The sequence below is a fragment of the Oncorhynchus gorbuscha genome, linkage group LG23, assembly GCF_021184085.1.
Source record: "Oncorhynchus gorbuscha isolate QuinsamMale2020 ecotype Even-year linkage group LG23, OgorEven_v1.0, whole genome shotgun sequence".
In the NCBI taxonomy this organism is placed as follows: Eukaryota; Metazoa; Chordata; class Actinopteri; order Salmoniformes; family Salmonidae; genus Oncorhynchus; species Oncorhynchus gorbuscha.
The window spans coordinates 54,494,093-54,506,501 of NC_060195.1; the positions used below are offsets into that span (position 1 = coordinate 54,494,093).

Here is a 12,409-nt window from a genome sequence, read left to right on the forward strand (position 1 = left end):
ATTGGGATAAGGTCTGGACTTTGACTAGGCCGTTCCAGAACTTCATATGTGTTGCTTTTTAACCATTTTCATGTAGACTTGATTGTGTGTTTTGGATCATTGTCTTGCTGCGTGATCCAGCTGTGCTTCAGTTTCAGCTCACAGACCGATGGGCTGACATTCTCCTGCAGAATTCTCTGATACAGAGCAGAATTCATGGTTCCTTCTATTATGGCAAGTTGTCCAGGTCCTGAGGCAGCAAAGCATCCCTAAACCATCACACTACCACCACAATGCTTGACCGTTGGTATGAGGTTCTTAGTGTGGAATGCAGTGTTTGGTTTTCACCAGACATAATGGGACCCATCTCGTCCATAAAGTTGACTCAAGTTTGCCAAAAAGCACCTGGAAGTACCTGGATGGTCATCAAGACACGTGGAAGAATGTTCTATTGACAGATGAGTCAAAAGTATAAGCTTGGTCTCAGACCTGTTGTAAATGTAGTATTGAGTGAAAATGGGATATAGGGGACAAATAAGTATCCTGCCCCATATTTCGATGAACATCATTCCATACATTTACATTTACATTTAAGTCATTTAGCAGACGCTCTTATCCAGAGCGACTTACAAATTGGTGCATTCACCTTATGACATCCAGTGGAACAGCCACTTTACAATAGTGCATCTACATATTTTAGGGGGGGGGGGGGGGTGAGAAGGATTACTTTATCCTATCCTAGGTATTCCTTAAAGAGGTGGGGTTTCAGGTGTCTCCGGAAGGTGGTGATTGACTCCGCTGTCCTGGCGTCGTAAGGGAGTTTGTTCCACCATTGGGGAGCCAGAGCAGCGAACAGTTTTGACTGGGCTGAGCGGGAACTGTACTTCCTCAGTGGTAGGGAGGCGAGCAGGCCAGAGGTGGATGAACGCAGTGCCCTTATTTGGGTGTAGGGCCTGATCAGAGCCTGGAGGTACTGAGGTGCCGTTCCCCTCACAGCTCCGTAGGCAAGCACCATGGTCTTGTAGCGGATGCGAGCTTCAACTGGAAGCCAGTGGAGAGAGCGGAGGAGCGGGGTGACGTGAGAGAACTTGGGAAGGTTGAACACTAGACGGGCTGCGGCGTTCTGGATGAGTTGTAGGGGTTTAATGGCACAGGCAGGGAGCCCAGCCAACAGCGAGTTGCAGTAATCCAGACGGGAGATGACAAGTGCCTGGATTAGGACCTGCGCCGCTTCCTGTGTGAGGCAGGGTCGTACTCTGCGGATGTTGTAGAGCATGAACCTACAGGAACGGGCCACCGCCTTGATGTTAGTTGAGAACGACAGGGTGTTGTCCAGGATCACGCCAAGGTTCTTAGCGCTCTGGGAGGAGGACACAATGGAGTTGTCAACCGTGATGGCGAGATCATGGAACGGGCAGTCCTTCCCCGGGAGGAAGAGCAGCTCCGTCTTGCCGAAGTTCAGCTTGAGGTGGTGATCCGTCATCCACACTGATATGTCTGCCAGACATGCAGAGATGCGATTCGCCACCTGGTCATCAGAAGGGGAAAGGAGAAGATTAATTGTGTGTCGTCTGCATAGCAATGATAGGAGAGACCATGTGAGGTTATGACAGAGCCAAGTGACTTGGTGTATAGCGAGAATAGGAGAGGGCCTAGAACAGAGCCCTGGGGGACACCAGTGGTGAGAGCGCATGGTGAGGAGACAGGTTCTCGCCACGCCACCTGGTAGGAGCGACCTGTCAGGTAGGACGCAATCCAAGCGTGGGCCACGCCGGAGATGCCCAACTCGGAGAGGGTGGAGAGGAGGATCTGATGGTTCACAGTATCGAAGGCAGCCGATAGGTCTAGAAGGATGAGAGCAGAGGAGAGAGAGTTAGCTTTAGCGGTGCGGAGCGCCTCCGTGATACAGAGAAGAGCAGTCTCAGTTGAATGACTAGTCTTGAAACCTGACTGATTTGGATCAAGAAGGTCATTCTGAGAGAGATAGCGGGAGAGCTGACCAAGGACGGCACGTTCAAGAGTTTTGGAGAGAAAAGAAAGAAGGGATACTGGTCTGTAGTTGTTGACATCGGAGGGATCGAGTGTAGGTTTTTTCAGAAGGGGTGCAACTCTCGCTCTCTTGAAGACGGAAGGGACGTAGCCAGCGGTCAGGGATAAGTTGATGAGCGAGGTGAGGTAAGGGAGAAGGTCTCCGGAAATGGTCTGGAGAAGAGAGGAGGGGATAGGGTCAAGCGGGCAGGTTGTTGGGCGGCCGGCCGTCACAAGACGCGAGATTTCATCTGGAGAGAGAGGGAGAAAGAGGTCAGAGCACAGGGTAGGGCACTGTGAGCAGAACCAGCGGTGTCGTTTGACTTAGCAAACGAGGATCGGATGTCGTCGACCTTCTTTTCAAAATGGTTGACGAAGTCATCTGCAGAGAGGGAGGAGGGGGAGGGGGAGGAGGATTCAGGAGGGAGGAGAAGGTGGCAAAGAGCTTCCTAGGGTTAGAGGCAGATGCTTGGAATTTAGAGTGGTAGAAAGTGGCTTTAGCAGCAGAGACAGAGGAGGAAAATGTAGAGAGGAGGGAGTGAAAGGATGCCAGGTCCGCAGGGAGGCGAGTTTTCCTCCATTTCCGCTCGGCTGCCCGGAGCCCTGTTCTGTGAGCTCGCAATGAGTCGTCAAGCCACGGAGCGGGAGGGAGGACCGAGCCGGCCTGGAAGATAGGGGACATAGAGAGTCAAAGGATGCAGAAAGGGAGGAGAGGAGGGTTGAGGAGGCAGAATCAGGAGATAGGTTGGAGAAGGTTTGAGCAGAGGGAAGAGATGATAGGATGGAAGAGGAGAGAGTAGCGGGGAGAGAGAGCGAAGGTTGGGACGGCGCGATACCATCCAGTAGGGGCAGTGTGGGAAGTGTTGGATGAGAGCGAGAGGGAAAAGGATACAAGGTAGTGGTCGGAGACTTGGAGGGGAGTTGCAATGAGGTTAGTGGAAAAACAGCATCTAGTAAAGATGAGGTCGAGCGTATTGCCTGCCTTGTGAGTAGGGGGGGAAGGTGAGAGGGTGAGGTCAAAAGAGGAGAGGAGTGGAAAGAAGGAGGCAGAGAGGAATGAGTCAAAGGTAGACGTGGGGAGGTTAAAGTCGCCCAGGACTGTGAGAGGTGAGCCGTCCTCAGGAAAGGAGCTTATCAAGGCATCAAGCTCATTGATGAACTCTCCGAGGGGACCTGGAGGGCGATAAATGATAAGGATGTTAAGCTTGAAAGGGCTGGTAACTGTGACAGCATGAAATTCAAAGGAGGCGATAGACAGATGGGTAAGGGGAGAAAGAGAGAATGACCACTTGGGAGAGATAAGGATCCCGATGCCACCACCCAGCTGACCAGAAGCTCTCGGGGTGTGCGAGAACACGTGGGCGGACGAAGAGAGAGCAGTAGGAGTAGCAGTGTTATCTGTGGTGATCCATGTTTCTGTCAGTGCCAAGAAGTCGAGGGACTGGAGGGAGGCATAGGCTGAGATGAACTCTGCCTTGTTGGCTGCAGATCGGCAGTTCCAGAGGCTACCGGAGACCTGGAACTCCACGTGGGTCGTGCGCGCTGGGACCACCAGATTAGGGTGGCAGCGGCCACGCGGTGTGGAGCGTTTGTATGGTCTGTGCAGAGAGGAGAGAACAGGGATAGACAGACACATAGTTGACAGGCTACAGAAGAGGCTACGCTAATGCAAGGAGATTGGAATGACAAGTGGACTACACGTCTCAAATGTTCAGAAAGTTAAGCTTACGTAGCAAGAATCTTATTGACTAAAATGATTAAAATGATACAGTACTGCTGAAGTAGGCTAGCTGGCAGTGGCTGCGTTGTTGACTTTGTAGGCTAGCTGGCAGTGGCTGCGTTGTTGACACTACACTAATCAAGTTGTTCCGTTGAGTGTAATAGTTTCTATAGTGCTGCTATTCGGGGGCTAGCTGGCTAGCTAGCAGTGTTGATTACGTTACGTTGCGTTAAAAGAACGACAACAATTATCTTTGATACACAGACGGCTATGTAGCTAGCTATGTAGCTAGCTACGATCAAACCATCACAGATTGACGTCAGAATGGGGTTTCCAGTAAATGTCTTAATATTCTTGGGAGTAAAGCAATATGGAACATATTACATACTGTATCTTGTACTTTTAGAATATGCCCTTCAATCTGAGTCCATTTAGGAGGGTTATTCTCATTAAACCAGAGAAATAGTCATCTAATCTGTGCTGTAGATATCTATATCTTAGACCAGTTAATTGTGTAACCAGTGATGTGTCTAGTTTTGTGAGAAATACTAAGATACAAAGAAATCTTGTGCACTATATCTCCCACTGAAAATCCTGTGATGCAAGAGTTCTCTCAAATCTTTTGAGTCAGTGGTTCCTAAACCAAAGCAAACAGCATGGGGGAAAGAGGGCACCCTTGTCTTGTACTTCGACCGATAGGGAAGCAGAGCAGACACCATTTAATTTGTGCTCACTCTGGCTTTTAGTGTGTCATATAAAAGCTTAACACAGTTACTGAAATATGCACCAAAATGTAAATTCTCCAAAACCTTGAAGAGATACTTCCATTCAACACGATCAAATGCATTCTCTGCATCAAGTGATACTACAACTGCGGGTTCATCTGACTGTCTTGCTTCGGATAAGATATGAAAAAGGCGCCTTAAGTTATTAATGACATTCTATCTTTAATGGACCCCAGTCATTGTTAGTCAATGTTCGTAGGTACTCTTCCAGCCTGAATGTGATGGCTTTAGCAATCAATTTCAAATCAACATTAATGAATGAGATTGAGCGATAAGAAGATGGCATAGTGTGGTCTTTTTCCAGATTACAGATCAATTAAATCAAGGCCTCTTGTAGAGTTGGAGCCAACACGCCCTGTCAATAATATGTTGATGCATTTCCATTAATGCATCTATTAATTGTTGTTTAATTTTTTGGTTAAATTCTACAGTGAAACCGTTCCTGACTGAAGGCTCATGACTGCCCTCAGCATTTGCCCTTTGTTTATTGGCTAATAAATTCGTATCTCTCTCCGATAGTTTGGGCAGTTTTAGTGACTTCAGGAAAAGTTACGATTTTTTTTTTCAGATTCTAAATTTTCCAGATGCTTATGTGACTCCTTTTCACCCTAGAGGTGAATGATATTATCTGCCCTCTCAGGTATGCCTGAGGGCCCTCATGATTACTACAGGATAGGAGGAGAGAGAGCAGTCAGAGTATTTATTTCCAATAATAATTTTATCTTTAAAGACATACCTTTTTCAAAGATGTATGTTATGTTATGCTGTGTTATGCTATGTTACTTTATGTCATGATATGTTATCTGTGAAAGTAGAAGTAGTAGCTTGCCCCAACCACTTATGAAACGATGTTATGTCATATTCATTTTGGTCACTAGAGGGAGCATACTCACATAACATTACCACAAGCCCTCTGGTGTTATACAAAAAAGAGATAATATGTTTGCACACAACTCACTTATTGAGTAATACTGGGCTGAAACAGGAAAAAGAAATGTTGGTGTTATTCAAGAGTAACTTTTTTTCTTGTAGTTCTGGAGAAAATACAAGAAAGAAAGAAAGAAAGAAAGAAAGAAAGAAAGAAAGAAAGAAAGAAAGAAAGAAAGAAAGAAAAAAATAACTTTTAGAAGGTTGTGAAATGTCATTTTCTGACCTGAGGAAAGGTCCTCATGGTTATTTTAGTTATAGAAGGGCATACCTAAAATGAGTAAATCAAGATAAATAAACTTCTGCAAGGTTTTCCAACTTCACTAAATATATAATTGCATAGTCGAATAGCCAACCAACTTTACAAATAGTTGACAAATTGTGCCAGTGACCAAATGGAACCTTGAGCTGATCCTATTTCTGTTAATTGCTCGCGCCCTCTAACCTGAGGCCTAATCCTTGCGCGCGCCCTCTAACTCAAGGCCTCTGATTCGCGCGCCCCCACTTCTGATCCTTGCGCGCTCTTGCACAAATCTGTGCCAGTTGTCTGGTCAGTCCAGTCCAATGCGTGTACCCTGGAATAACTGGGTTGTGAGGGGGGCTGTGGGCTCAGGTTGAGAGCGCGCTTTAGCTGCTCGTGCCACAAGAGATTTGCAAAGAAGCGATAGCGAAAAAGCGGCAATATGTTTCAATCTCGTTATTATTTCCCCCTCTATTTTTTTCCACTAATGTTAACTTTGTATCGAAACGAATGATGACATGGACTTTGCATGATGAGGAAGGCATTTAATAACGGATGTCAACAGCATTTTACGCACAGGTTAAACACGGCGGAAGGGATGCACTTGCTGCCACTTTTTGACGAATGTCAATTTAGCATTGCTTATTTGATGGAAAACTATATTTCATTGTGAAACGGCGTTCAGTTGCATGCAAGGGCATTGACGTAATCGTTGTCAGTATTTGTTTGTAGGCTTAATGATTTGAATCGCCTGACAAACATCCACGTCATTGATGTAGGACAAGAGGACTGATGAATCAGAGCATTGCTTGATCCATTCTTGAAAACAGTTCCTTCTGGACATGATCTGGGGATGAGTAGATAAGATAGGTTATTAGACAACCATTACCGGGTTTATGTAGATCGGCTCGGTCTACAGTTAACATAGAATAATTCGGCTATACCACAGGCTACTAGTAAAGCCTCAACCATGTATGCTGGACGGAAAAGAAGAAAACCGGTGCAAAAAGGGTACGTGAGAGTTTTTTGAACATTGCATTAGCTTGAATAATGAACTAAAATGGCCCACCAAAAAGTTGTTATTCTTTTTTATTATTTGATAATATATGAGTCAACGCTATATGACATGATAGTCACTCACGATCCATCCAAATAGCATGTATATATCTTCAATATTCTTTGGTGCAGACAGATGTGGATATATATATATATATATATTATAAGCAGTATGTTTATCCTATGTAGTATATTGTGTCAGGATAATGATGCGTAATGTTATGCATAATGTCTTGAATAAAAATAACTCAACACATAATTTGACTCATAATCATGATGAGGTCAAATGGTTGAAGTGATGTTCAATTCAAATGGAGAGAGATGATTCAATATGATGATTCAATTTGATTCGATTTGAATCTTAACGAACCCATGCCAGTGCTTCGGGCACAGGTGCAAGGCGCGTAAGGCTCGTGCTCATCATTCTCAGGCCTTAGGTATTTATTTTCGTTTCAGTATTTTTCATAGTTCAATGTGCCCTTATTGTATCGTGTGAAACGAAAAGTACTTGTAACTTGACTATTCATATTTTTTCACACTGTATTTCAAATGGTATTATTGCTTATCTATAACTGGTTTTAAAAAAATAAGCTAAAAAGGAGCAAAAATAATAATTAAACTTATAAGGAAATAAGAAAATGATTATAATAATATTGTTATTATTATTGCTATTAGTATTATTATTGATATGATGATTATTTATTATTAAATGTATAGTATTATTATTAATACCAATATTTAATTATATGATTTATCATTCAGCATCGAAGTGAAAGACCAAAAGTGAGTACTGAGTGGCAATAGGTCCACTGTTTACCTTCTTATCAACATTGAGAGAATTAGCTTACTGGCTTCATAATTTCCTCTGTGATTCCCTAATAAACCCCATGTCTCTTCTCCTGCTCAGAGAGAAACAGACAGCTCCGTCTGAAGGGACCAAGTCTAACCCATCAAAGCGCCACCGGGACCGTCTGAACTCTGAGTTAGACCGTCTGGCCAGTCTACTGCCCTTCCCAGAAGAGGTCACCTCCAGCTTGGATAAACTCTCTATCTTACGGCTCAGCGTGAGCTACCTGAGGACCAAGAACTTCTTCTCAGGTGATTGTGTGTGTGTGTGTGTGTGTGTGTGTGTGTGTGTGTGTGTGTGTGTGTGTGTGTGTGTGTGTGTGTGTGTGTGTGTGTGTGTGTGTGTGTGTGTGTGTGTGTGTGTGTGTGTGTGTGTGTGTGTGTGTGTGTGTGTGTGTGTGTGTGTGTGTGTGTGTGTGTGTGTGTGTTGGCTGCAGGTAACTGTGTGGAGGTTATAAGCTTAGGATATGCACTGTACGGACATACAGTGGGGCAAAAAAGTATTTAGTCAGCCACCAATTGTGCAAGTTCTCCCACTTAAAAAGATGAGAGAGGCCTGTAATTTTCATCATAGGTACACTTCAACTATGACAGACAATATGAGGGGAAAAAACACGGACTTTCAACTCCCTCCAAAGATTTTCTATAGGGTTGAGATCTGGAGACTGGCTCGGCCACTCCAGGACCTTGAAATGCTTTTTACGAAGCCACTCCTTTGTTGCCCGGGAGGTGTGTTTAGGATCATTGTCATGTTGAAAGAACCAGCCACGTTTCATCTTCAGTGCCCTTGCTGATGGAAGGAGGTTTTCACTCAAAATCTCACGATACATGGCCCCATTCATTCTTTCCTTTACAAGGATCAGTCGTCATGGTCCCTTTGCAGTAGGTATGGTGTTCTTTGAATGCAACTCAGCATTCTTTGTCCTCCAAACACGACGATTTGAGTTTTTACCAAAAAGTTATATTTTGGTTTCATCTTACCATATGACATTTTCTTCTCAAGACACACCACATACATGATGTGAAGACAATCCTGAACTACTCGAATAAGCTAATCAATGACATACAAAAACACATTTTTATACACTTTCAATATGGGGTTTTCTATGCCAGAATCCCAACCTTTTCCGCCCTTCCAGTTTTAGGATGATGCTGCTCTGCAGGCGCTGAGTTCTGGAGGTGGTGATGGGTCATGCATAATTCAAAGAAATTGAGCTTAAATCATTTATAAAACAGAGGGAGGAAAATGTTTGTTTTAGACAGTCAATTTTAAAATGGCCGTTGAGGTGAGTCGAATGGAAACAGTGGGCATGACCCAACTCTGCCGTGGGTAAGAGCTGTATTGAAGATGCTGCATGGGGAATGGAAAGTGCATAGCTGGGGAGGAGAGGAGAGGAGGGGCAGGGTTGAGATTGCTTATGGGACTATCTTCAAGGCACACCGGAACAGAGCTCAAATATTGTGGCGATGTTTCACCTCAATCACTTCTGGACCTTACTACCCAATGTGTATGGTTTTAAGAGAAACCTCCGTCTATTTGGAAAGGGAAGGGAGATTGGAGGTTTGCGTTTGGATCAGCGTGCGCCTGTGGAGACAATAACAGGTTTAATATTGGAGAGGACTCCACTAGGAGTTATTTTAATTAAAATACCAGGAGCAGAGACTCCCAGGACAGGTAGAGAGATTAACCAAGGAGAAGTCCCTTCCTTCCCTCCCATCCACCACACTGCTTAACAGAAACACTTAGGAGAGGAAGAAAGAGGGGAGAGAATGAAAGAAGGGGAGAGGAACCAAAAGGGCTGAATGTAATGAAGTATGAGTCCTCCATTACTGTTTTCCTGGGATCAACAATGTGATCATGTGTGAACATGCCCCGTCTCTCTGTGAGGCGCTTTGGATAGAAGTCGCTGCTCAATGACATATATGATACATTATGTTACACCATACATCAACAATTGATTAAGTGCAATTGGAAGAAACTGTGTTTCGTTAAATCGATTGAATACTGAATATTTTATAGCTGCGTTATGTCGGCGGCAATGTAAATGAACTTAAACAATGTAACACTTGAAGGAAAAATACAAATCTGATCACATTTTTTGAATAAATCATGGCTAGCTACAATAAAGCCTAGCTACAGAAAATTGCCGTGGGTCGTCCTGCATTCGATGGCACCGTTTTGCACCATTTCACCCAAACTGCTGTACCAGTGTACCACTATAGATAAGGGTACAACATGCGTATGACACTCGTGTGTAGCCTTTGCAGTGAACCATTTTTTTTATGTGAAAATAGTACAAATGCTATTTGATGTGCAGGGATTAGAAGAGTTATGTTATGTTTTGCATGCTTTTAGTGAAGAGCTTGTGTGGGTTTTAAATGGAAGTTTAGCATAGCTCTTTAGATTCAACGGGCAACTAATACTTCACAGTAGCCTTGTACTGTACATCATTTTAACATTGGTAGATCGTTAGTTCCATGGTTGTCCACTTTGCCCTGGGTCTGACAGAGACTGTTAATGAGTCTGAGCATTGGAGATATTCAGAGTGGCTTTGGAGCGCACAATAGGGCAATCTTTACAGGGTTTTGTCACAGAGAAGGAGTGATCGTGAGAGAGAGAGAGGGAGAGGGGGAGAGGGATAGGGAGCGGGAGAGGGGGGGAGAGGGATAGGGAGCGGGAGAGGGGGGGAGAGGGATAGGGAGTGGGAAAGACAGGAAGGGTGGATGTGGGGGTATGGGTCACATAAGGGTGGAAACAGTTAAGCCAGACCGTAAAGCCTGACTTATTTGAGGTTTTTTGGTCATGTTTTTGCTTATGTCATGGTAATAGTCTCATGTGGCTCAGTTGGTGGAGCATGGCACTAGCAACGTCAGAGTTGTGGGTTCGAATCCCACGGGGGCGACCATTATGAAAATGTATACACTCTCTACTTTAAGTCCCTCTGGAGAAGTGGGTCTGATAAATGACTCACATGTCAATGTTAAACTGTTACATGACTCAGCTGAACTGTTTCCAGATGTGCAGCTTGGTGTCGACATTCATTCATATGGTGACAATTAAATATGGTGTAAAGACCAGTTTACAAAGAAATGTTCACACACTAAGGGCTTTATTGTCTCATCTGGCGCTAAGGAGGCGCAAGTGTCAAACGCACGTCAGTTTGCAATTTCGTCGTCGCTGGCACACTGGCATTTTCCAGGTTCGGCAATTTGCCTGTCTTAACATCGGCTCCCTTGGGCTGAGGTGGTAGGGTTGGCAATATTTGAGTTGTTTCCTTGAAAACAAGTGTTTTCTCCCAATTTAATTGATTTTGATTAAAAACCCAAACATAGCCAACCCTCCCCTTAAATCAAGACTGGTTTAAACAACATCGCATAGGTGCCTATTTTTTATCCTGGCCATTAGCCAACTAGCCTAAGTGTCAAATCAAATCATATTGTATTGGTCACATGCATATGGTTATCAGATGTTATTGCGAGTGTAGCGAAATGCTTGTGCTTCTAGTTCCGACAGTGCAGCAATATCTAACAAGTAATCTCTAACAATTCCACAACAAATACCTAATACACACACATCTAAGTAAAGGAATGGAATAAGAATATATACAGTGCCTTGCGAAAGTATTCGGCCCCCTTGAACTTTGCGACCTTTTGCCACATTTCAGCCTTCAAACATAAAGATATAAAACTGTATGTTTTTGTGAAGAATCAACAACAAGTGGGACACAATCATGAAGTGGAACGACATTTATTGGATATTTCAAACTTTTGTAACAAATCAAAAACTGAAAAATTGGGCGTGCAAAATTATTCAGCCCCTTTACTTTCAGTGCAGAAAACTCTCTCCAGAAGTTCAGTGAGGATCTCTGAATGATCCAATGTTGACCTAAATGACTAATGATGATAAATACAATCCACCTGTGTGTAATCAAGTCTCCGCATAAATGCACCTGCACTGTGATAGTCTCAGAGGTCCGTTAAATGCGCAGAGAGCATCATGAAGAACAAGGAACACACCAGGCAGGTCCGAGATACTGTTGTGAAGAAGTTTAAAGCCGGATTTGGATACAAAAAGATTTCCCAAGCTTTAAACATCTCAAGGAACACTGTGCAAGCGATAATAATTGAAATGGAAGGAGTATCAGACCACTGCAAATCTACCAAGACCTGGCCGTCCCTCTAAACTTTCAGCTCATACAAGGAGAAGACTGATCAGAGATGCAGCCAAGAGGCCCATGATCACTCTGGATGAACTGCAGAGATCTATAGCAGAGGTGGGAGACAAATCTGGCCTTTATGGAAGAGTGGCAAGAAGAAAGCCATTTCTTAAAGATATCCATAAAAAGTGTCGTTTAAAGTTTGCCACAAGCCACCTGGGAGACACACCAAACATGTGGAAGAAGGTGCTCTGGTCAAATGAAACCAAAATTGAACTTTTTGGCAACAATGCAAAACGTTATGTTTGGCGTAAAAGCAACACAGCTCATCACCCTGAACATACCATCCCCACTGTCAAACATGGTGGTGGCAACATCATGGTTTGGGCCTGCTTTTCTTCAGCAGGGACAGGGAACATGGTTAAAATTGATGGGAAGATGGATGGAGCCAAATACAGGACCATTCTGGAAGAAAACCTGATGGAGTCTGCAAAAGACCTGTGACTGGGACGGAGATTTGTTTTCCAACAAGACAATGATCCAAAACATAAAGCAAAATCTACAATGGAATGGTTAAAAAATAAACATATCCAGGTGTTAGAATGGCCAAGTCAAAGTCCAGACCTGAATCCAATCGAGAATCTGTGGAAAGAATTGAAAACTACTGTTC

The 12,409-nt window shown here is 44.0% G+C and overlaps 1 protein-coding gene across 3 annotated transcripts in view; it reads left to right on the top strand.

Moving 5' to 3' along the window:
- The first annotated feature begins 4,301 nt into the window (after positions 1-4,301).
- Positions 4,302-12,409, top strand: part of LOC124011223 (aryl hydrocarbon receptor-like) — an 84,285-nt gene continuing 76,177 nt past the window's right edge. For 2 of the 3 annotated variants that reach the window (XM_046324365.1, XM_046324368.1), the window contains exons 1-3: positions 4,302-6,691; positions 7,499-7,519; positions 7,644-7,834. In XM_046324365.1, coding sequence (XP_046180321.1) covers positions 6,651-6,691; positions 7,499-7,519; positions 7,644-7,834 — 253 coding nt within the window. In that variant the 5' untranslated portion in view covers positions 4,302-6,650. The remainder of the gene's footprint in view (positions 6,692-7,498; positions 7,520-7,643; positions 7,835-12,409) is intronic. The other variant, XM_046324367.1, reaches the window with a different exon arrangement.